This window comes from Cryptotermes secundus, unplaced genomic scaffold (assembly GCF_002891405.2).
Source record: "Cryptotermes secundus unplaced genomic scaffold, Csec_1.0 scaffold325, whole genome shotgun sequence".
Taxonomy (NCBI): Eukaryota; Metazoa; Arthropoda; class Insecta; order Blattodea; family Kalotermitidae; genus Cryptotermes; species Cryptotermes secundus.
In genome coordinates this window covers 485,110-511,432 of record NW_019735464.1, presented here as the reverse complement: position 1 = coordinate 511,432, position 26,323 = coordinate 485,110, and the positions used below count along the sequence as shown (strand labels likewise).

Sequence of the window (26,323 nt, the reverse complement as noted above, 5' to 3'; positions counted from 1 at the left end):
CCCTTCAAGTTAAGGTGGGATTTTAAAAATCTTTGAATATGATATTTATTTTGAAACCTAAAAAAATGACATATGAAAGTATCGTGTTTTACTTAAATTCTTTTCGCTTTCTTTTAAATATTAGAGGATGATTTGTCTTTTAGGGGAATATTCCACTCTAATTTGTGCCTCAAAACTGGTTACTCTGATGGTGTTTTTTTTTCATATTTCCCGGTTCATCTATATCGCTGTAATTTCTTTCTAACAGACTCCAGAATTCTCCTTCCATGGCTACTGACACGAATTTCAGACACACGGGATAAGAGATTCTAATGCCAATGGCTGCCAGTGTTATAGTCTTTTGGGATGTATCTCGTGTAGTATCAAAGGAACCTTTTGTTCTCATATTCAGAGAAAAAAATATGAAGGTAGAATTTTCCTCCAAAAGGTCGTAAAATATTATTGACCCATAACTTACAAAAAAAAAAAGATACACTAAGAACCATAATATACGACATCAGTTCTGTCTGCAACAGTAAGGATATTTGTTTGTTCTGAGGTGTATTCTCAACCGTACGGATCTCAAATTCAGTTCAGTCCTCTAGTCTTTCCATCTGTGTGCAAGAAACAACTTCAGAAGCGCCGGACAGATTTACATGAAATTTGATGTTAGGTAATAATAAGAAAATTTGTAGAGACCTACACATCAATAAAAGAATGACATTTGTAATAGAGGTACGATGTTTTCCTTGGATGTAAGAGTCATCGTTTAAAATATTATTTAAATAATGTATTCGAATAAAAGTATAGAACTTGTTGAATCACTTGCTTTAACGGTTTAAAAGTACTTCACGACCTGGAATTGTAATTGATCTTTATTTCGCGGCCATGAAATTTCTTCCATGCAACGGACCCTTTGTTACTTATATTCCATCTATCTCTGTAAGCAACATAAATTAATTTATTTCAATCACAGTGTCAGTCAGGAACTGAGCTAGGCCTACATCCTTCTGCTGTAATTTTCTATTTTTTTTTAATTCAAATTATCTTGACATAAGCGGATATTGATACGGTATGGCCGCACCATAGCTCAAGCGGTAAGTCGCTGGCTTCTCACAACGGCGGCCCGGGTTCGATCCCGGGTCTGATTAAGTGGGATATGTGGTGGACAAAGTGGCGCTGTGGCGGGTTTTCTCCTAGTACTTCGGTTTCCCTTGCCAGTCTTCATTACACCAAATTCTCATCATCATAGTCACCCGGGACAGGCTTCAGTAGGCCAATCAGTGGCCGCCGTGCTGAGTGGACCCAGTTGGACTCCACGCCCCACTAAGCGAATTAAAAAAAAATTAATGCGGTATCAAATAAATCTTTGTCCGTGATCAAAGAGAATGAATGAATAAACTCACTCGAAGGAGACTGGGATAGAGAAGAATCTCTATAAAGTCACTCCTGTAGTGCAGAAGTACACTGTCTGTTTGGAGCCGGAAATGCAGTAATTAAATTCACGTGGTGCATGAGTAACGGCACTTCTATGACAGGTTATATAGATTTCTTCAGATTCCAAATTTTGACTTATTGTTTTTGAATAGATTTAATGCACTATATGCACGTATGTGTACCAAAATTTGGTATCCCATAATGCGACAGTAGTAGAGGTCTTTAAGGATAAGAGGTAGAAGCACAGAATTGTAAATGATTTGTTTTTTCCGGAATGTTTAAACGCTTGATATGTATATATTCAGATGTAACAGTGCCAGGTAACCGGAAGTGGCGACACAAGATACGCAAAAGTGGCAAAACCGGATATCTTGAACTGGACTATACTGGTCATGTTGAATATCGATAATATCAGATATCCAGAGTGATAACAGTGCTAGATATCCCACGTGTTGAGTTTAATAAGCATCCAATATTGCTGCAGAATTTCACAACCACACTTAGACAGTACTGGACGTATGATGTTTGACAGTACTAGGAACAGAGATTTTTGGCATTTCCATGTATATTGTGCCATAAACATACCAGTTGTCGAGAACTGTGACACTAACATTCATAACTGTCATAAAAAAACTCAGTGATTTCAGTCCGCAAGCGAACTATACCGACCGAACGACCGCCGCTTGTCTGCAAAGTTCAGTGCCAACTTTTTTTTGCGGATAGAGGTGTCGCGTGGTCAGCGCAACGAATCCCCACGACCGTTAATCTCGGTTTCCTAGACCGGAGCCGCTATTTCCTTGAAATAACTCCTCAGTTACCATCACGAGGCTAAGTGGACCCCGTTCCAGAACCACAACTTCTCATAAAAAAAATCTGGTAGCACCGGGAATCGAACCCGGACCTGTGGATCTGTAGCCAGGAACTCTGTCCACTAGACCACAGAAGCGGCCTCATAACTGTCATAATAATGTAAATATGTATTTTGCCAAGGCATTTCTAGGTACTTAACAGTAGATTACGAGAATGTTTAATGCGCGACGTCATTATTGATATTAATTTCCCATAAAAACGACTCAGTTAAACTTCCTGAATGATGATCGTGTTGCGTATTTTAGCTGATAATTGGTAATTTCTAGGAATTGTAAAATAATAAGATCTGAATTGCTGATGGTTCTGCGTAATCATGATCACCATGCAACCACAGACGGTACTGGCTATCAGGAAGTCTTCCTAAAGCAGACACCCATAATCGTGATTATTACAGACCTGCAGTATAATTGGGGCACGTCTGGAATCCTGACAGTCTGATATATCCTGATCCATGAACATTTCATTCGTTCATGCAATTGTAATTCTAGGCGTTCGGGATTGTGATGAAAAAATGCAATTTTACACGCTAAGATTCATGAATAAACAAAATAAAGATCCGAGGATTTCATGGCGGTTCCTATGAAGAATGTCGTCTTCTGGAATATGGCGCCGTGTAGATCTTGTGTGAACCGAAGTTTCGGAGGAACATATCGCCTCCATCTTCAAGGTGGAAAATCCGCTGCAGCCACCTTCTCATGCTGGTTCCTGGCACGCGTTTTTTTCTGCCCTTAAGATGGATGCTATACGTTCCTCCGAAACGTCGGCTTACGTTACATTTGCATGATGCCACATACCAGAAGACGACTTTCTTCATACTAAATAAATTTCCCGAATCATTGCAACACCGAATATCCAGATTTATGGCAGCAGTGAACCTTTCGAATTGTTAGAACATCAGAAGTGTGCTACTGGCAATTGCAAATCATTGTTAACATCCGAGTCCATTTTTGTGAATGTAACATTTATCTACATTAACACACAATTTTTTTTTATTTTCGGTTTAAGTTTAATTCCTATGGTCGGAACACGTAAATTAAAGAGCATGACAAGGACAGGGCATGTAGCACGAATGGGGCAAAGAGGAATGCTTATAGGATATTGGTAGGAAAGCTAAAGAAAGAGACCACTAGGAAAACCAAGACGTAGACGGGTGGACAATATTAAATGGATCTTAGAGGGATAGGATGGGACGTTATGGATTGGATTGATCTGGCTTAGGATAGGGACCGATGGAGGGCTCTTGTAAACACGGTAGTGAACCTTCGAGTTCCATAAAAGTTTGGGGAACCCTTGAGTAGCTGTACAAATGGCGGCTTCCCAAGAATAGTTCAGCTCCATGAATGATCGGATCACGTGTCGAGCGTACGTCTGTCACAGAAGTATATTCTCTTTATAAAGATATTTTTGAAGTACTTCATTTTAAGAAGTTGTTACATAATAACACGGAAAATTTGTATTAAATTTAAGTAAGATATATTTAAATGATAATTATGAGTTGTATGTTAAAAGTTTTGGAGAATATCCAGCATTGTGTCAGAGGATTCGAGCTGAAGAAATTATTGCTTATAAGCTAACAAGGGCTTACACTCTGTAACTGTCACCCTCATTATGCTGTATCCTAGTTGATGCTTATAAATATGAGTATATACTTACGTTATTCTGCAGGGACCAGTGAGAATATTTTCGTGTGCTTTTATTTGTATTTACTCATACATAAAATTGTTGAAATCGAAACGTCAATTAATGCTTTAAGAATTACGTCTGTATAATTAGAATGATGTGGTGTACAAAATCAGAGAAGATAGTACGCAACTGACTCGACTAAAATCGCTGAAATATTCCTCTCGTTTCATAGTTTAGCATGAAAATTTTGTTCGCCAAAATTTAACGTAAAGAGTTTAATAAGAGATAATTACAAACAAAAATACTCTATACGTCACAGTTGATTCTCAGATGATTAAAAAATTCTAATTTTATTTATATGTTGATAAAATACAATAATTATTCTAGTTTAACGTTCCTCTTCATTTATATTACATAATACTAAAATAAATATTGGTTTATTTGAGCCACTAATAAAAAGTATTTAATTTGTTTTATTTTATAACTCCTGTAGGCACGAAATGATTCCTCAGATTCTTAAATAAATGATGTTATTTTCGATGTCTTACCTGTGATACCATATTAGATTTAAAATATATTTAGTTTAAGCTTGCATGATTTACCAGCAAAATCATAAAATATATTGCTTCCCAAAAACAAATGATTCCCAATTACTACAAGATCCTTAACTGAATAGTCATTTTAAGGTTAATGGAATCGATTTAATTGATAATGCAGCCAGCTAATACTCATCCCGACTAATATTCTCAGCATTCACGTGCAATATATTCGAAACAGATTTCAAATTAAGATTTCTTTCATCTTTCTAAATTTTTGTGTTCTAACAGCTGTGGCTATGAAGATATCATCCGGAATAAAACGCCATCTGGTCAGGCGAAAGCCAATTGATTTTTCGGAGAAACACGCCGCTTCAATCTTCAGGGTTGAATAGTAACCCAATGATGTAGCTTCTACTTGCTGTCTTCTTCATGTTGTTCATGCTTGGCTTACTATTCAACCCTACAAATAGGAGGCGACATGTTCCTCTGAAACGTCGGTTGAAATTTACCGTACTACTCGGCGGTATACCCCAAAGATATAACTCTTTATTACCTCTCTTCAAAGTTTATATTGTGTGTTGCATGGAGGCTGACTTTCTCAACACAAGTGACTAACGTTCAACTTTATTTCATTTGAGGCACTGCAATTGTTGCATTGATGCGTTTTTATAAACAATCAATACATCTAGGACCATGAGAAATTTTGTTCCTTTGTATTCATGTTTTGTTTCTAACATTCTCAATTTGTTTCACGAAAATATCGACAAATTTTCAACAGTTAATTAACATATCGGAATTCTCTGTTTTATAATATAACTTCAAATCTATCGTATTTTGTTACTGAATGGCATTATGCAGACACTTAAACATCGTTGTCTTCTTAGGCGTTCTATGCATCTGTGCCTTCCACAGATATTAAGATGTTACATTCACTGATTTATGTTTATATACAAAGAAATATATCATTAATTCAAATTAGTCTTGTTATAATACTTTTATTTCTGGTAGAGCACTTTCATGTAAGACCATAAATCACTATGTTACATTTAAGTCACGATGAAGGTGAATTAATATTTATAAATACGCTGTCATAAGACCATGTTGCTTTGTTTTACGTTATTAATGTGAAAATGTAGCAAGTCCTCTCCTAACATTGGCCCAGTTAACTTTGTTTTGTTATTACATTGATACTATTTTCATACCAAGGCTCCACATGATGTCATGTTACCTCGTTATTGCGTTGTTGTTTACCCCAGAGTTTAATAAAAGAATCGAAGAGGAGGTTTGCTCGACCAAACAATTGTTTAGTGTTAACGAAACCAGATAGTCATCCACAACTCGCTCGCTTCACTTTGACCATCGGTCAGTAAAATATATCATACTGAATACTAAATAAATATTATTAAAAGTCATAATTGTGTGTATTTATATCTAAGAATATGCAAATGTTTAAGGTTGAGTTGATATTGTCTATACTGCAATGAGTGTTATAGGGATGAAAAAGGCTGATGAGCGTAACTTTCATTTCTTAACGTTTCTTATTGTAAAAATGAACCCTCTTAACTTCGTTTCACACAACGTCGCGTTCTACGAAAACGTATTTTTCGCGTTAAACGAGGACTTTCTCCAATTTAAATTTTGAAATAACATTGAACACTAACTGACAACTCATGGACGTACAAAATGAGGAAATATTAGATAGCTGCATCATAAATAACTGCTGTCAATCTGCCTTAAAATACCATTGTGTATTAATTATTCATCTTGTATATTTATATTTTTAAACGGTATCATATGATATGTATTTTATGTGGACTTCTACTGATATGTAATGGGACGTTTAACATTTACAAACACATTATTGCTTGAATTTGGCGATGACCATTGATCATAAATAAAGTTCTGTAGTAACAGCTCCATAAAAAGAAAGAATATTTAACAACAGGTTGCCTTTCCTGTATAATAAATTTTTGTTATGTACTTAATTTATATAGACGGCACAAATCGCAATGGAAAATTAAAATATATGTGGAAATAATTATATATCAATTGCTTTTAAATATAAATATTGTTTGTGAATAAAAATAAAACGTTGAGTGACAGATTAATACACTGCATATGGCCTACACACAAGTATGGTGCAGTATGGCACTGAAGAGTAATTTAAATAAAATTTCACAATTATATAACTTGATTAATTAATAATTATACTGCATTTTTCTTCTATAGTACACATATGAGCAATTTCTTCTGGTATCAGAACAATAAATTTTATCGATTATATATTCTGACAAACGGTGATATACAACGAAATAATTGTTAGTAACAATTATGTAACATAGATTTAGTATTAGTTTTTCAATTTCCTATATTAATCAGTTTGAATCAGCATCGTCAAATACACACGTATATGTTACTTTTAAACCTGACATTAATAAATGTAAGTTTAAAATGTCATAGATATTTTTTATGGAAATGTGAGAATATTACATTTCAAAGTACCAGAAATAGTATGATAGAACAGATGATTATGTTAACAGTAGTTTCAATTTGGTCCAAAATATACGCCGATATATACATATAACCTATTACATTTGAAAACATATTTAAAAAAATAATTCTCGCTTAAAACAGACACGTAATAAATCAGTGCACAAGGAACAATCTATAATATAACAACGATGACTAACTTCATAATCTCCAGTAGTGATCGGTAAGGAAATATTTGAAGAAAGCAGTCTTCTGGGATTTGGCACCGTGTATATGTGGTGTTAACCGACGTTTCGGAGGAACAAACCGGTTCTCACGGTCTCTTCGCTTGCAGATTTCTTATATTTTTTCTTCTACCTGAAGATGGAGGCGATACGTTCCTCCGAAACGTCGGTTAACACCACATATACACGGTGCCAAATCCCAGAAGACTGCTTTCTTCATAGTCACCGCCGTGAAAGCCTCAAATCTTACAAGGAAATATTTGCCTACATGTGATATATATTTTGCTAAAAGTTATATTCCTTCAGATATTTAGTGAAAAATCAGTTTTCCTAAACCACTGTTGGAGTGTTAAATTGTGAAAGAACTGTTCAATTTCCCCCCCCCCCTGAATTAGGGAGCAGCCAGAAAAAATAAAGTTTTTTCATCACAGCATCACATTCATCGTTGGTGGCTCCACCTAATCGTGGTGAGGGGGTTTGAGTATGCCAAGGACCCTGAGAGCTATACCAGCGGTAGCGTAGCTACTGGCAGGGCCTCCCTTGCTGGACAGGTCAAAGGGTAGGCATCAGACGAAGAGAGACACCAAAAACTGATGCCGGAAGCAGCGTCATCAGCAGCGACTTGAAGCACAGAGTAAATAATGCTCGAGATGGTTCAAGTTCGTATAGCAACAGGCGTGACCAGAGTGGTTTGAACGCCTATTGTACTGCGATGTGGAAAGCAAATGGAAAAACTACCACATTATCAATTTTCCTGGATAGTCTCTTTCCAAAACCAGAGATACCATGTATGCGAGATGTTTCATTTGAAGGAGAAAGCTCTAGATCGCATCAAGTGGAGGACCTGTTTTGGAAGAGACTGTGGACCTGTCGTCTTGACAGATTACTGATGAATGAATGAATTATAATGTCTTCTCAGAATTGTGGAGGTCTCTTTCAGAAAACATGACAAGAAACAATATTATATATTGGTACACTTTATGCTGTTGTTTAACGCAGTACTGTTCCACTCTAAGTATAAACTTATTAGTTATATCTGAGAAAGCACAATATTTTATGCTGTTCACTATAATTCACTGAAGCATGGACATCACCGCCTTGCAGACTCTACAAGGACAATATTATGATGTCCCTGGAAACCTTTAATAATGTTCCATGAAATTACGATAAACAGCTATAAAGTAATTTATATTAACTTAACCCCTTTCAACTCTAATTATTATGGCTCTACAGCCCTTTGTTGGGCCTTAGCCTCTTTTTCAGTTTACTGATCCTATACACAGTCTGTAGGTCTCCTTGGAGGGAGGATCAGCCCATCGCAACACACAGAACAACACAAATACAGAATAAACACACATAGACATCCATGCATTGAGGGGGATTCGAACCCACGACCCCAGCATTTGAGCGAGTGAAGACAGTTCATACCTCAGACCACGCAGCCACTATGATCGGCAACTTCTTTCAATACAAACGTAAAAGAATGTTTCTCAAACGATAATCCAATCACAATAAAGATATAGTTACATTGAAATGCTTAATTCCCGTACTTTAAACTGTGATATTCCTCTCACCATCGGAAGGGGGGAAGGGCAGTGGTCTGACTGGCCAACATGACGTAAGGTTACAATACTTAGTTCAGCTGTTTCAAGTCTAATAGTAAGTTCCCGAAAACGTATCGAAGAGCAAATGAAAACTTACCTGTCTGTATTGGAGATTATGAAATTAGTTCATTATCCCTTCCCGAAATAAGAACTATAGTTCCAAATGCTACGGGTCGCCTTAACTAATCTATAACATATTAACAAGAAATGTCTAATTACAATCTATAATTTTTAGAAGAGCAATGTCATTCTGCTCTCCCAATATCACATATTTGAACAGTTCACTTCTTAACTTCTTCCTAAATATGAGTACTTGATATGTGTTTTACCTTGGTTGTTCATAATAGAAAATCTTACACCTATTGGACATATAAATATACCTACTATTTTGGTGATTTTGATGGAGGTATTCTAATTAATAAAAACACAAATCACTGGAGAGTATGTGCAAAATTCTAACATGCACTCACCAGTCAAGTCAACAGTTTTAACAATATTTTATAATTACAGTGATGGTTAGTAGAGTTCTTCGCGTAAATTATTATATCCCTTAATGATATAGTGTTCCTCATGTCGTCAATAACACACTTCATATACAGCCTCTCTCTCTCATACACACTCACACACAAACACACAGTACTATGTTTGTGCAAAATATGTTCAATTATGAATTTATTTAAATTGTGACACAGTTCTACATATTCATATACAATATACTGTTTCTAAATTGAATACAATGCAATGAACATTACGTCGTTACATATTTAATATTTCAAGTGATTCACCTAAGTATTATGTAATAAAAAGAGAATACTCAGATTCAACATAAGCATGATAATAAAAATATAACATATTTACATAACTGTAGCATTTCAGCCTCTGTAGTTATATCTATGACACTGGCATTAAATTCAGTAATATCCATATGCTCATTTGTTTTCCATTCTTACCGCTAGAGTGCACTGCCTACAAATCATACCTCACCAGTACTATGTAACGTAAAAAATGAGCTTCTTTTGTTTGTCGATACCCTTACTAGTTATCTGTCCTCTGCTATAGATGCGATCAGATTTTCCTATCTTATTAAAACTACATTTGAAACTTCTCTTAAATAAAAACTAGAGCAGTCATGCGAGGGGATAATCAGAGGAATTTGTATTTTATTTTAAGGGATTCAATTTTTTATATAATTATGGCTTATCAACTGGGATTTTATTTTGAAAACTAAGTCTTTTGTTTTAAAATTAGATCATATAATTCAAAGTATTTTTTATATTTGGACACTTTAACCAAAGATTATGCTGTTACATGCGGTGAGAAACATGTTAATATGCAAAATATTGGGGAGGAATTAACTTTTACACCTGACCATAATATTTTACATCTCGTGACATGTTTCTTCCTCGTCATATTATTAACATTTCTTCTCTCTCTGTGTTACGGATCTAAGAAAATTTGCACTAAGGAAAAAAGCTTTCAAATTGTGAATTATGCTGTTTTTATGTAAGACTAAAGACATTTGCATTTGTCACAAAGTAAATTGTTCTATAAACAGCAATTATAGGAATTTGGTATTCACTCCTGTAATTCGAACGGAACGCTCACGTGTATATATTTGTGTTTCTGCTTCAGAATTAGTTTTTATAAATTTATGGAATGGAGGGTTGTCCAAAGAAACAAATTATAAATGTCTTCTCAACCGGAAACATCTTAGAATATTTAATTCAGAGGTCTACAAAATCTATAAAGCTGTTAACATTTTACATTTTTAAATATTCTAAGTCATTTGAGATTGAAAGAACTATTGCAACATTCACAGAATATATTGTAAAGAATTTTATATATGAGTCTATTTTTTCATTTTTTATTGACAAATTTTGTGCTGACAGACGAAAAATCATTTTAAAGTTACCACTAAGTAGCATAGCTTTTCATTTTCTGCAACATTGAAGATTATAATTTTGCGGATTCATATCGGGGACAAAAATCGATATATGCCAGATCTTAGTCGTTTCTCAGTCTAACTGTAACTCCGTTTGAACAGTTAATCTGATCTCCGGTATCTACATATTTTTATATCTCTTTGTTAATATTATTTAAAAACTATGATGTAAAAGATAAATGCAGTTCATTTCCACTTCGTCTTACTGACGTGTATAATTTCCATAATGCAGATTTAGTTGATTTTCTTTCTGTGGTGATATTTGTAGTTTTACTCTAATGATACAGAAAATAAAAACACGATAAACCCGACAAGAAATATGCGTACAAATATGGCTGTTCAAATGTCTGAAATGAACAGAAGCTAATTTTTTAACATCTTGGTTTTACGCTTACAGCAGCTTAGATATTAGAAGTTTTCAACATATCACTGCATAAATTAAATTCTAAGCAATTAGAAGTAGTTTTTCACGTGACACACATGGATAGGGAACGATATTGGAATCAGTTCTGCTTCTTTATTCCCGGGATTATAGAATTTAATACCCCAATCCTTGGCGGAAAGGGTTCTTATCCCCTTCTTCCGTCCCCCCTCCTGCTCCTTGAGCTCTGAAGGGATTCGTGTCGCCTCTTGACGACTCTGATCTTTGTACGTTGACATTGCTGTAACTGGGTTGTTGTTGTTGTTGTTGTTGTCGCTGTTGTTGGGATTGGTAGCCCTGCTGTTGTGGCTGTGTCTGGTAAGCATGCTGTGCATATTGATGCTGTTGCTGCTGTTGATATTGTTGGTTACTTGGCTCTTGTCTGTATTGTTGTCCGGAGTAATAGTTACTGCCACCAGTTGTATAGCTATTAGGTCCTTCTGCCGTGTGTTTGTCGACATTTGTTTCCTGTACTTGCGTAGGTTGGCCGTCTGGATAGTAAGCATTAGCTATGGAAGAGTTCTCATCCGGAAACCTCGAGTATTCAAGATGATTCTTGAAATCTCCGATCACGGGTTTCTGATCATGCATTGTATACGTCTGATACTCTTTATCTGGCGGGTCGGCCATCATAATGTTCGCTTCATTCTCAAGGGGTTTGAAGTCGTATATGTGTCTCAGATACATAAGCATCGGTGCGTACAGAAGATTCGAGAAGGCAATTCCCACATTGAGTGCTGTGAATCCAATGGCTTCGACCACTCCGCCAGCGATAATAGGACCAATGGCATACGCCACCGAATATGAAATATCTGCAATGGCGTATATGCTGCCGTATACTGATACATAGCGAACATCAACCAAGTAGCCCAGAGTTGGTAGCAGTGCAGTGTCTATGAGCGCGATACCAAAGCATATACCACAGATTGGAATCATGAGAACTTTATAGGAGCTAGAGAAAGGGATAATGAAGCAACAGAGACCTTCTAGCGCCAAACCTCCAGCTGCCATCAGCCATTGGTATTGGGGATACCGTTTAGCGAGTTTCACCGTTAGGATAACACCGAACACATGCGGGAAGAACGCTGGCAGCCATATCATGCCAATCTTCCAGTTATCAGTTGTGAGGTTATCTTCCATCCAAAGAGATATCGTGGGTTCGAGGAATGCTAAGGCTACATTAGACATCATAAGTGCTCCTGAACACACCGCGATATACGGATCTATGAATAGACGCCAAATTGGAATACTAGGAGGTCGTTCACTGCGACATTCTTTAATCTGTGTCTTTATTGGCTTCATAACTAGAAGAAGCATAAAACCGTCAGCTAGGGAAACGAAAGCAAGTATTAGAAACGGAACCTCCTTGCCAGCGAACTGATACAATGCTCCGCCGAATGGAGGTGCAACAAGGCAACCAAAACTAATGAAAGCCAATGCTATACCGAGAGCCTTAGAACGTTCATTTTCTTCTGTGAAACGATCAGCGATCATGGCTAGTCCTGATGTGTCTGCAAATGCAGATCCCACCCCTTGAAGACTTCTCGCGAAGAAGAGCAATCCATAACTACGGCCGCAGGCAAACACAGCTGTTGAGAGGAACATGATAGTCAATCCGATCATCATGGGCATATCGTATCCGATACGATCAATGAGGGCCCCAGAGAAAGGGTTTACCATCAGCTGAACAATGGCTTTGGAAGCGAAAAGCACACCAGTCGCTTGATCCTGACCGTGATGGTCAGGATGCATTGGTCTTGAACCCGATTGCACGGTAGAGTTTGCGATCGGAACTTCCGGTGACTCCTGTTTTCCCCAAGCCCCCACGTAACGGAGGTAATCTGGGATAATAGGCACAATAACCATGTAGAGCATGTTATCCAACAGCAGCGCTATTGATACGATTACGAGAATCAGTTTTCTCTGCGATTTTGGCTCTTGCAGCTTCGTCCATATTGCGTCCTTCAGTTCGCCGAACTCCATGTTGATGATTGGAATTGTAGTCATGGTGACGTAGCTGATGGTGGACTTGCAACAAACTATAAACGGGTTCGACGTCGTCGCGATTGGTTATGGTAACGTTTCCTGTCCGTGTTCCTTTTGGAAGAGTTTCCTGAGACCTTTATTTTAAGATTCTTTTATGTGTTCCTTTCGTTGTCCTGTCTCTCTCTCTCTCTCGCTCTCTCATGTTATGATACATATACGTCAATTCCCTTTATAATTTTGCAAAGGTTCCACAATACGGCTCTCTGAAAATTACTGAAATAATGACCATCATATAACAGACGATTCTATAAATTGAAATTGCTTTAGTTTCTGAACATGTGATACTATAAGATCAGGAATTTATTGATGTGATATTTGTTTTGGTAGTGTAAGGAAGGTTTTAGTGTGTGACTTCCGGTTGTAGTAGCGACGGTGGCTGCACGGTGTTGTGCGAGATGATGGTCGGATGGGAACGAGACGTTGTTGGTGCCTGCATCGTCATCATCATCATCATCATCCCCTTTAGCCGGAAGCGGAAGCAGAACCCCAAATTAGCCAGATGTCATGGCAGGCGATCAACAATGAACAGGCGGGTCTCGGGCAACCTTCAAAATACACAGAGACAAAAAAAGAAATTAGGCTCTGATTTTGTTATTTAATTTCTTTTTTGAGTAAACAAGAAAGTCACTCAAATTTTAATTATGAGGCGTATTTAAATTTTAGTGAGGGTCTTTTGGGAAGGAGAAATTTGGAGGTAATTAAAATTCGCGTTCCCACCCGACCTCATGATGTAGGTCGTTTGAATTTCTTGTTCAGCTGAATTCAGTGTTAAATCCTTAATTGTGATGAGCTGAGATTCAATGTTTCTTATTACACATTTAACACATTTACTTCACTTGAAAATATTACGTGCTGTACTCTAAAAACTTTGTTGTTCCTCTCGGCCACGAACACACACTGCAAAAAAAAAATATTCAGCGAATCTCTAAATCTTTTCCTTCACATCAGGATGATAATGAGGGAAAAATAAACTTATTTGCCAAAACTGTTGTCACGTATTGGGATTGTCGTGACTAATAATAAGAGATTATGGATTCGATGAATATATTTATTGAATACTCGCAAGTCGCAACTACAAATAATTATAACACCGTACTGTAATTACTTTAATTATAACACACAAAATAAAATATTCAAATTCTGCTTACTAGTTGTTGCTCGGTAACAGGTCTTATCGGGTTAACACTTCATAGCTGAGCACTTAACTATTCAAGTACCTTCTGAATTTCTGACTAACCTCTCACTGCCTTGAATCTCTGTCTGACGGATCCTTGAAGAGTCTGCACGGCTCCTTATATAGGCTAGCTCGTATCCATGGAAATCCAAGTAGATGATTCGTTGTAACGAAAACGTGCTTATCGAAACTTTGGCTACTAAGCAACTGAGGCTGTACTGTTGACTGCGGTACCTTGGGAATATTTTTACCGAAACGTTGCCTAACAAAAATGACTTGTGCTATTATTTCGGTTTTTAGGCAGTGTTTACCTAGCCGTTGTCTAGCAAATGACCATATTCATCACACTATATTACAAAACTCTAACGTAAAACGTTGGACACTATTTCGACCATGGTCAAACGACCTTGGCAAAAGCGGAGTCTAATCTTATATGAAAAATTATTTTAGTGATATAATTTTATTCGCTGAATAAGTACATAAAATTGTGTAGTTAATGTGTAAGAATGCTTGTTAGTTATTGTCCATTATATGGAGTTAATATAATGTATCTAGTGTTTTGTAGGCCGGCTCTCTGTCAGGCTCAAGATTAGAGGCATGAACAGAGAGCAAATGGCCTACTTAATCAATCCGCATCACTAAACAACACCAATCCCATGAGATCTGATATTTGCACGACTTTGAATGTTCAGCCAGTGATCTTCTTTGGTTGAGTCGCCCTGCAAGTTTCATTTTTCACCTGGAATTGGAGACAGGCAACCACTGAAATATTACAGTGTGAACTTAAGCTAGCCAAGCTATCCCTGTAACAGGCCATGGAGGCCCAGAGGGTTGTGAGACGTTGAGGGTCCTACATTAACTAGATAAATTTTTACCTTTTTTACAGAACTATGTGAATCCAGAAGTGAAAATATTTTATATGACTGTTATAACACAAAATCGGATCTTCTATTAGAACTGAAAATGATCGCCGTTCACTTATCCACAAAATTTGTACTTCCAAATTACCATGCACAGTCGTTGTTAATTAGCGGTAATAATGTAAATTATAGTGGAATTTATTTTAGGCGGTTAGTGAGAAGGAAATCAGAGAGACAGTGCAAATCATTCATTTTGTAAAGAAGTGTATGGGTGTGAAACTTGGTCTCTCACGTTAAGGGAGGTACATAAGCTGAGGGTGTTTGAGAACAGGGTGCTGAGGAGAATATTTGGACCGAAGGGAGATGAAGTGACAGGAGGTTGGAGAAAACTGCATAATGAGGAGCTTCATAACTTGTAATCTGCTCCAAGTATAATTAAAATGATCAAGTCAAGGAGGATAAGGTGGGCAGGGCATGCAGCACGAATGGGGGAGACGAGGATTGCATATAGGATATTGGTGGGAAAACCAGAAGAAGAGAGACCACTGGGAAGACCAAGGCGTAGGTGGGAGTACAATATTAAAATGGATCTTAGAGAGATAGGATGGGATTGATCTGGCTCGGGATAGGGACCAGTTGAGGGCTCTTGTGAACAAGAAATCTGTGGGGAAATCTGTAGGTAATGGAGGGAATAAGGCCTGAAAGCTTTATGCGTTCAGAAAATATGTAATTAATATGTGTGTAAAAATGTAGCTTTGAATCAAAGAAAACACCCAGATCCTTAATGCTGCTGGTGCGTGTAATGATAGCATAACAAAGCTGTTACGCGTAGCTCAGAAAAAGGAAAAATAATGATAATAATAATAATATAATCTTTAAATTGGCTGAACTCATAAATAACTGTATAAACAGAGCCATTCTTGAGAACTCGATGCTCTCAGCTAAACGATGAATCAGCTGCTTTTTACGAATCTAGTCTTTTCATTAACGTGATCATAAGAATTTGCTCTTTTATCTTATCCATTGTCAAATGGTCCAATCATCTTCAAACCCTGTTTGTTATGATAAAGTTCAGCATTTTGGTACATATCCAACCCATCTCTACAAGTATCTACAAAACTTCAAGTTATTACAGAGGATGTATACACATAGTGACATCAGGGTTGTTAGGTACAGGGATTGGCGTATGGGTGAATGCGTGGATGGTGGTGCTCTGTCACAGAGATTCTCGCTTTATAGAAAATGTCACATTATGAAGCAATCAAATATCTTTAATGAAAAAGGAAACTAACTCTCTGCATGTGACCGGGGATGAAGAAGGGAGTTGTTAAGAGGGAAAAGCGGAAAAAGAGCGGACACGCTGCGGGCGTAATTGGATTTGGCCAAGCTGGCGCTGGATGTGACAGGTACGTTGATTGAGTTTGCTTTTCGGGGACGCAGATGGAGCGACCAGTAGTAAAGAAAATAAAAACAATTAGAAGAACATTTCAACAGAACCTAGGAGGGTGGGGTTTGAGTTGCCTCAGGCATCCAATTATACTGCACAATACTATAAAGTTACTTTATATCACGTAACTCTACCTCACATACCCGCTGGGAACATGAATTTAAGCTGTTGGTANAGAAATGCATACATATTGTTTGGCATCTCTTTGTGTTACAGAAAAGTAAAATCACTGCGAAGTTGAGAATCTTTATATTATGTCGAAACATTCTTTTATCAGCCAATGACTATTGAAGATAGACTTGAAAGGATTCTGACGATGGTGTATACTGTACTTCTTTTCGCTTATTTTGGACTTCACCCATCGTCTGGTATCTAAAGACAAAAAGACAAAAAACCACGACGTTTCGGCGACTGGACCAGTGATTGAGACTAGCTCTTTCTAAGGGGCCCAACTGAATAGGTTTATCCCTCCCTATCCACCTGAAGACCGAGGCAGATCCAGTCTCCGAAACGTCGTGGTTTTTTGTCTTTTTGTCTTTAGATACCAGACGATGGGTGAAGTCCAAAATAAGCGAAAAGAAGTACAGTATACACCATCGTCAGAATCCTTTCAAGTCTATCTTCAATAGTCATTGGCTGATAAAAGAATGTTTCGACATAATATAAAGATTCTCAACTTCGCAGTGATTTTACTTTTCTGTAACACAAAGAGATGCCAAACAATATGTATGCATTTCTTTCATGTTTGTATCCTAAAATTCGACAGTCTCCTAGCAGTACCCTCTCCCTTGTATGGCAGTGTATGCTGAATTTTGAACAGCGGCTCCGATAGATCCTCAATCCTATGAAATAAGATCCCTGAGATCAGTGGCAGGCTACAGAAAAACCGACAGAAAAGACGACTAGATACTAGACAAGAACTAAATATTGTGACATGATGCCCGAAATCCGGAAAAAGTGAACTCAGATGAGACGTTCATTGCCTGGTCAGCAGATTTCGCTTGGCTTAGTGTTTATTTAACAACGATATGAATAGCTTAGATTATATAAAGTCGAGTGATAAGATACACTGATCTCTGACGTCAAGGGAAGAACATAGAATCTGGGGGTGTTTGAGAACAGGGCGCTGAGGAGAATATTTGGACCGAAAGAGTGGGAAAGTGACGGGAAGTTGGAGAAAGCTGCAAAACTTGTACGCTTCGCCAAGTGTAATTACAATAATCAAGTGTGGGAGGAAGAGATGGGTAGGGCATGCAGCATGAATGGGAAGAAGCTCAATAAAGGCAATTGGTGAGAAAGCCAAAATGAAGACAAAGACATAGGTGTGTGGATAATATTGAAATGGATCTTAGAGAGAAAGGATGGAGTGGTATGGACTAGATTGATCTGGCTCAGGATAGGCATCAATGAAGGGCTCTTGTGAACACGGCAATGAAACTGCGAGTTCCATAACATTTTGGGAAATTCTTGAGTAGCTGAGTGACTGGTTTCTTCTCAAGAGAGAGTCAAGTCCGTAAAGTTAGTTAATTGGTTGGTTAGTTAGTGATAGGAAGGGCCGCGCCATAGCTCAAGCGGTTAGTCGCTGGCTTCCCACCGCCGGCGGCCCGGGTTCTATCCCAGGTCTGGTCAAGTGGGATTTGTGGTGGGCAAAGTGGCGCGGGGGCAGATTTTCTCCGAGTACTTCGGTTTCCCCTGCCAATCTTCATTCCACCAATTGCTCCACAATCACCCTCACCTATCATCTGGGGCCGGTACAATAGGCCAGAAGTGGCCGCAGTACAAGGGACTTAGTCCCACCCCACTAGCAATAAAAACAATTATTAGTGATAGCATATAAGCGAATAGGACAAGTTAATTAGAAAGGATGTGGAAGGAATTAGTCTTGGCCTACATTCAAGTACTATCCTAGCAGGCCGAGATTTGAACCCTAAACCTGACGAACACGAAGCAGGAGTGGTAGCACTCTGTTACCACGTTCGGTCTTTCACATGTAGACCATTTACGTCATTCAGCAAATGTAGCCATTTTAGAGTATTACTGTTTTCGTGTTTTTACTATCCCACAGTCTGTTTTTTCTCCTCCCAGAAGCCCTCAGGCTCGTCGCGTTTAAATTATTCAAGTGAGGGATTTAGAAAAGTGTGTTATATCATCCAGAAATTTACCCTGGATCATATAGCGTTTGAATTGCTTTGTAAGCTGGTAACTGGGTTCACCTTTTGGAAACCTGTCAATTGTTTACAGGTCAGAGAGCGACGATGTCAGGGACGCGCTGGGCGGCAGAACCAGTGCAATATTCGTCGTCACGTAACATAGGACGTGCACTTAACCTCACACCACTCCATTCATTGTTCTTAGAACATGAAATGCAGCCAATCATGACGGGCGCGCGATCTAAGGCACGAAATGTCTTGGCCCGCTCAGACACTGCGATAGTGGGTTCGTGTCCTAGTCAAAGCATGATGTTTGCGATTATGCTTTTATGTTGTCCTGTGTAGAGAGCGGCCCTGCGACAGGCTGATAACAATTCAAAGGGGTCCTACCAACTGTCAATAAGATTAAAAAATTAAATTATAGTAATTCTGAAAGTCTGAAAGGGCACAAGCCTAAGGGCCTAATCCGTGAAGGTAGAAGAAGAACATGAAATGCCTGTAGCACCTTTACATAATATTTCCGGTCATAGGTTGGCTAAGATTTTCCGACTTAGCCTTATAACCGTAAAGGTACATGCTAAGAAAAACAAATTTATGAAACATGCTGACGTGTATGCGTTTTCTTCTTTCAAGTATTTAAAAGTGATTCTTAAAATATAAGGAATAGACAGAATAGATCAAATAAAATACTTAAAATCTTCAACTATTATGTGAAAAAAATTTAATAAGGGAGCAACTACTTAACTAACAAGAGCTACGAGAAGGAACAGCTTCTGACTCCGTACGGTCTGAATTCTGTGACTAAGCAATTTCTAAGGGACTGAGACCATCTTCAGAATCTACTAATCGCTCAACTATTCGATAAATTCGCAGGACATTTTAAGACCGAAGATATGTGGCCGTGTTCAAAACAAACATTTCAATTATCCCATTCTTGAGCCAGATCCTTCTATCCGATTGAATGTGATTCTTAATATTATCCTCCCATATGCGTCCAGGTCTTCCAAGCAGTCTTTTTCCTTTAGGTTGTAGGACCAGAAGCTTGAATGCAGTTTGCTTCTTTTCCCTACATTTCACATTCTTTCCCCCTTCCCCTTGGCACTACAGCCCCAGTGGGCCTAGGCCTACCTCCATGAACTTCTCCGTTCACTTCGGTTTTTCTAGATCTTACACATTCGGTAGGACTCCTTGGGAGGGTGATCAGCTCGTCGCAAGGCCTCTACCTGTATACAAACACAGAAAAACGCGCACACACAAACTAAACATCCATGCCCTGAGTGGGATTCGAACCCACGATCCCGGTTTCCAAGCGAGCGAAGACAGTACATGCCTTAGACCGCTCGACTACCGTGACCGGCATTTCACATTCTTACAGCCTAAAATTGTGAGTAAGAAATGTACGTTATAATGCTCCTCATTACACAGTCTCTTCCAGTGCCTACTTCTTACTGCCTCTTTTTCTGATCAGAATATTATCCTCAACACACTTTTCGCAAACACCCCCAGCGTACGCTGTTCCTTCGGTACGAGAGATCAAATTTCACACTTATCCAAAAATTAGAATTATTGTTTTGTACGTCTAACTACTCGTATCTGTATTTTACAGACGGAAAGAAATATGACGTTAAACTGAAATGTCGCAAACATTGCCCGAAGCATCTGCTCTTAATTTATTGACAAATGTCGTTTTGATTTGTTACCAAAGACTTACGACGAAATATTCAGTACTCTGTATTTGCAACAAATGAACGCTGTGGCCAGTAAAGCATACAAAACAAAAGAGAACATGTACTCCACTTTATTGGAATATTTTCTTGTAAACGACCGCCCTTCTTAGGTAAGTTTCCCTAAAATATATGACACCCTGTTACCTTGTGTTTTGTGACATACTGTACGTGACTGATCGAAGAGTTGTCACGCGACATATCGTGAAGCAATGAGGGGTTGCTGCAGGTACGTGAGTGGCTACAAGCACGAGCGCGTGCAGACCCGAGTGCATGCACGTGTAGGTGATAAGGATTAGCTGTTCCACCTGGGAAACCCCCATTTTATGAGGAATTCCTGCCAGTAACATTCGTGGAAATTACATAATATTGTGTAGAAAGAAGTAATAAAATCGCTTTTCTTGGAATGATCTAGTGGCTAATGTATTGTAACGTGACTCCTGAAAGCCGGAATACTGGAGCCAGAGACAGATATCCGTTGAGGAGCAACGGCTAAGTAAATACTAATATCCTTTACAACAAATACCGGCGAACGATTTTTTACCAGGTAATAAGTTTCTTAATACAAGATTCTCTGGACAACCAGTCGGATGATGCAGGACAATTAACTGTTCGGCGGGACGTTTTCTATGCAGGCCGCGTAACCGTGATAAAATGAAATAGAGATCAATTCTAGAGTAGTGGATAAATCCGTCAAACAGACGTCGTTAAGCAGTTCAGTGTGTGAGCTGTTATAATCAACTGTAATTGTAAAGAAGTGTCAATAAACCCAGTCATCAAGTCCAGAACCCATATTTTTACTCACACAAACCCCGAATATATGGCAGTATTAATCTTATAATCTTAAGCTCCCAGATTCCATCAGAATTGTCGCTACTAACTTTAATACAAATAATATAAAAATGTAGGAGGCACTCGGTAGTGAACTTGGTTGAGACACTATGCTACAAGCCGGAAGGTCGCGGGTTCGCGTCCCAATGAGGTGGATTTTTTTCAATTGACCTAATCCTTCCAGCCGCACTATGGCCCTGGAGTCGACTCAGCCTCTAAACAGAAATGAGTACCAGGAATTTTCCTGGGGGGTAAAGGGCGGCCAGCACGTAAGGCTGACAACCTTACCGCCATCTGTGAGCCGATTGTCTAGAGAAAATGTTGGATCCTCCATGTTTCACAACCCTACGGGCCTTCACGGACTGTTCCAGGGATAGCTTTAACTTCTCTTGCCTTTGTTTAAATATGAAAAAAAAAGAATCGGGTCATTTTCATGATCTCACGTGATCTGAAGATGGGAATAGAACCACCAGTCGAACACCAGACATAACAGATTCTTCAGACAGAGCACAATGTACAGCATAATATTGCTATAAAAATTCATTGTTTCAAGTTCAGCCGTGCGTAATTGGCATCAGGACAGGTCACATCCACAACCCAGAAGAGAACTGGGTTCCGCCTGCTGTGAGAGACCGTGTAGTAGACATGACAACAACATGCTCTAAGGATTTCTTAAAAAAGTTTCTTTTAGAGTGAAGCCGCCCAAAAGACTACCTCATTAATAAATCGTAATGTAACTAATGTTAGAGTTGAAGATTACTGTTCTATGGGATAAAACGCCGTATGGTTTGCTGGACGTTTACCGACGTTTCGGAGGAACTTGTTGCCTCTCCTTCACTCTCCTCTTCCAACCTGAAGACGGAATTAGCGCTTTCCTCCATAATTTACTTAACGTAACGTGTAGAATGATCTGAATACGAAACACCCTCTATCCGCAAAAGTTGGCACTAACTTCGCCGACAAACGGCGGCCTCTCGGTCGGTATCATTCGCTTGAGGACTAAACGTCACGGAGTTTGTTTTCTAACCTGTATAAGATAAGTACACTCATAAGTGCAAAACGTATGTTGCCAGTAAGAATGATAAACAGGTAATTCATCAAGTTTCTGCAGCGTTAAGTGAAATGTTATGCACATCCGTCTATTTAACTAGAATAGCTTAGTTTGTGTAGCAACTGCCTACGGGCTGACGGCCAGGGTTCAATTCCCTGCAGGGCCAAGAAATACACATATTTCTCTACAGCTTCGAAATCGGATCAGGGACCACCCAGCCTCCTATCCAATGGGTGCCAGGGGCTTTTTCCCCAATGATAATGTGGCCGGAGCGTGAATACCACTAATTTCCATCTGGTGATGAGGTGAAGAATGGTGCAGGTATACCTCCACTCGCCCATTTTACCGTTTGTACATCCCTGTATTACGGTTGTTCGAGGTTTAAGTTTTTGTTACTAACTTTCGATATGGGAACGAAACTCAAGCGAATTTTCCTGTTTGTGGGTTACATAATGATGTTTTCAGTAGCTACACTATACAGCTAATCCTCTTCGCACAGCTAGGTAGTAATCTATTTCGTTTCAGTAGACCCATATAGACCCATCCTCATGGTCCCCAGACGTTTGAAGACACGCTAGAATATTTATACTCTAGAAATACTACGGCTGTACTGTCTCTTTAGAACCCGTGGACCACCTGCTACACTGTGCCGGTCAACATGTCAGTAACCGTGACAAAAATTTGAATCCCCCGTGTATTGCTGACGTGAAACTGACTACATAATAGTTGTCATGTAAATAAATGAGCAGCCATGACGAACTTTATTTTAGACGCCCACAGGATTTCCAGCAGTCCTACCACTATTTTGTAAAGAATTACTCTACGGGATATCCGACCGCCTCTGTGGGTAGTGGTCAGATTTCCTGGCTACAGATCAAGAGATACAGGTTCGATTGCCAACGCTACCAGATTTTCTGAGAAGTAGTGGGTCTGGAACGGGGTCCACTCAGCCTCGTGAGAATAACTGAGGAGCTATTTCAAGGAAATAGCGGCTCGGTCTAGAAAACCGAGATTAACGACCCTGGGGGTCCGTTGTGCTGACCACGCGACACACTCTATCCGCTAAAGTTGACACTAACTTCGCTGACAAGCGGCGATCGCTCGCTCGGTATAGTTCGCTTGCGGACTAAAACCACGTAGTTCGTATGTTTGCTGTGGGATTTCCACATACATACGGAGGATTCGTCATGAAAGTTGTGAATTTATTGATCTCGTGTTCAAGTTATTTAACGCTCAATTTATTTCTCTGTTTAGTTTCTACTTTTGTGTGGCCTAAACAAGTGCGTTCTCAAAGCATTTTTTCTAAGACTCCTCTGCTATAAAAGTTAAATTATAAGGTTAGGTAACGTCAACACAACAAGGAAAATGGTATCACAACTGAAAGCAGTATCTCATAGATTGAATCTTATTTTTTACTGCTACACTTTTCGGTTCTCATGGGACCATCATCAGGCACTGTATATAATAAATACGATAAAGTTAATTGAAATCTCAATATGGATCCATATTGTGATGCAACGCATCCTTATTATAAAAATCGCAAAAGTTGCAGAAAATTATGTCTCGTGTTACGATGAAAATTACAGTTTAAAAATATTAGAGTATACAAGAATCGGTATTGAAAATATATTGGAGGTAATTAAAGTGTTTTGTATATTAAGAATAAACGATTTTATAATTCAAATAAATAGTTAGATGACACACGAGTAAATATGGACTCGTTGCAGCACAATATGGACCCTATTGAGATTTCACTGAACTTTATCGTATTCATTATATACACTGACTGATGATGGTCCCATGAAGACTGAAACATGTAGCGTAAAAAGTAAATTTCCATCTATGAGATATTGATTTTAATTGTGATAACATATTCCTTGCTGTGCTGACGGATGCGTTACCCATTATTTTTTTATTCCTAGTGGAATAAAGTGCGGCCACTTGTGGCCTATTGTACCAGCCCCAGATAGGTGAGGGTGATTGTGGAGCAATTGGTGGAATGAAGATTGGCAGGAGAAACCGAAGTACTCAGAGTAAACTCGCCCCAGCGTCACTTTGTCCACCACAAATCCCACTTGACCAGGCCCGGGATCGGTGGGAAGCCAGCGACTAACCGCTTGAGCTATGGCACTGCCTAGGTCCTTACCTAACCATATAGTTATGACACACGACAGGGTGCACACAATAAGAATAATGGTAGTTAAAATTTACTGTCCCCAGTGTAAAATGTCTCTTAGCATGTGTTTTTAATTACATGTTTAATTTTCTGTAGACTTCTAGGATTAAAATTAAAATTAAAATAACATTTTTAAGGTCTTTCATTCTGGTCCGTCACACTAACAAATTAACAATCAAGTTCCTTCCGTCAAATGTGACACTTTTATAAGTTTTCCACCTCGTCACCACCTGCCTTGCATGTTTCGGCTCANACAAAGTGAAGTTTTGTGTGTTGGTGATTTCTTTTTCTACTATAAATGCCTCTGATGATGGCTCCGTGGTGAGCCGAAACATGTAAGGCAGGTGGTGACGAGGTGGAAAACTTATAAAAGTGTCACATTTGACGGAAGGAACTTGATTGTTAAAATAACATTTTGTTACATGCCAAATTTTCGGCGGCTCGGTCTAAATGCTTTACCTATCCCATTTCGAGAAGCTCTCGTCTAAGTAAGATTTGAGATTTTCACGGCGGTGACTATGAAGAAAGCAGGTTCTGGGATGTGGCGCCGCGTAGATTGTCTCGACATTAGTCTATGTGCACCTACTCACGCTGGTTCTTTGATTGCGGATTTTCTTCTTTTTTCTTCTACCCTGAAGATGCAGGAGACACGTTACTCCGAAACGTCTGTTAACACAATATCTACACGGCGCCACATCCTATGGGACATCTATAAGTTATGTTTCTATAAAGGAGGTCCTCATTTCGGTTTATACGGTTCATAAAAGCAAGTATAAGCAAGTAACGTAACATAGTGAAGTAGGACCCAACACTCAAAGAAGCTCACAAGACAACGATGATAACGTAAGAATACACTGCATTATTTCAATACAGTGCAGTTCTGAAGAGAGAGCATAGGTGGTCCAGTCGGCCTCCGGAGGGAGTCAGGTTTTAGGGACGGCAAATTTTACTCACATTTCTTTTGTTTATTCTCGTTAAATGGAAATTAATTCCTGTTGCCCTTTTGTTCATATTGTGGCTATTACCTGGCAGATCTCTAATCTTATTAATACAACAGTGTAAATTAGTTCTAAGAACTGATACACCATTCACTGTGTTGGTTACAGTGTCTGGAAATTTTATGTTGGAAATTGCGGGGAAGTTTTTGAGAAAGTTTATTTTAAGTGAGGGGATGCGGAATCCCTGGTCTCCTTCGACGGCATTCCAGATTGTGCCGGCACTGTACATATATATACTATATGATATGACATCCATGTAGATATAAAATATTTGATTATGTCCGCTCAAAGCCAGAATTAAGGAGCCACAAGCCACGGATGTTTGCTAGGGAAAGGCCGGTAAACACGTTTCCACAATAATGAGTACACGAATGCAACAGTAAAGTTATATTTGTAGGCTGATTTTTATGTGGACCGTGCAGAGGCTCTATTAAGTTATCCAGTTAGGGAGTCTAGAATCGAGCCCGTGTGGAGGCGGAGTCGAATACCTGCACCGTAACCCTGCGTGTCGTAGGAGGCAACGAAAATAGAACCCAGTGCCTGGGGGTATAACCGGGCCACCCTCTTCCTGGGTATATAATTACGGGAAACTGGCCCCTCCAGATTTGGGAGTCTTGAATCTTATACAGTAAAATATGGTCATGAGTCCCGTCAGACTCGGATCCGAGAATGACTGCGCTGACTGGGACCAGCAGCAATTGTAAACGACAGACCCATCCTCTCGTCAGAGAAGATGC

The 26,323-nt window shown here is 38.8% G+C and overlaps 1 protein-coding gene across 2 annotated transcripts in view; it reads right to left on the bottom strand.

The window, feature by feature from the left end:
- Positions 1-26,323, bottom strand: part of LOC111869327 (vesicular acetylcholine transporter) — a 218,308-nt gene that overhangs the window by 172,163 nt on the left and 19,822 nt on the right. Inside the window, exon 2 of one of the 2 annotated variants that reach the window (XM_023860755.2) lies at positions 8,550-13,720. The exons of the other annotated variant lie outside the window; for it this stretch is intronic. Coding sequence (XP_023716523.1) covers positions 11,247-13,136 — 1,890 coding nt within the window. The 5' untranslated portion in view covers positions 13,137-13,720 and the 3' untranslated portion in view covers positions 8,550-11,246. Of the gene's footprint in view, positions 1-8,549; positions 13,721-26,323 lie in introns of those variants that run through there. 2 annotated transcript variants of the gene reach the window in all.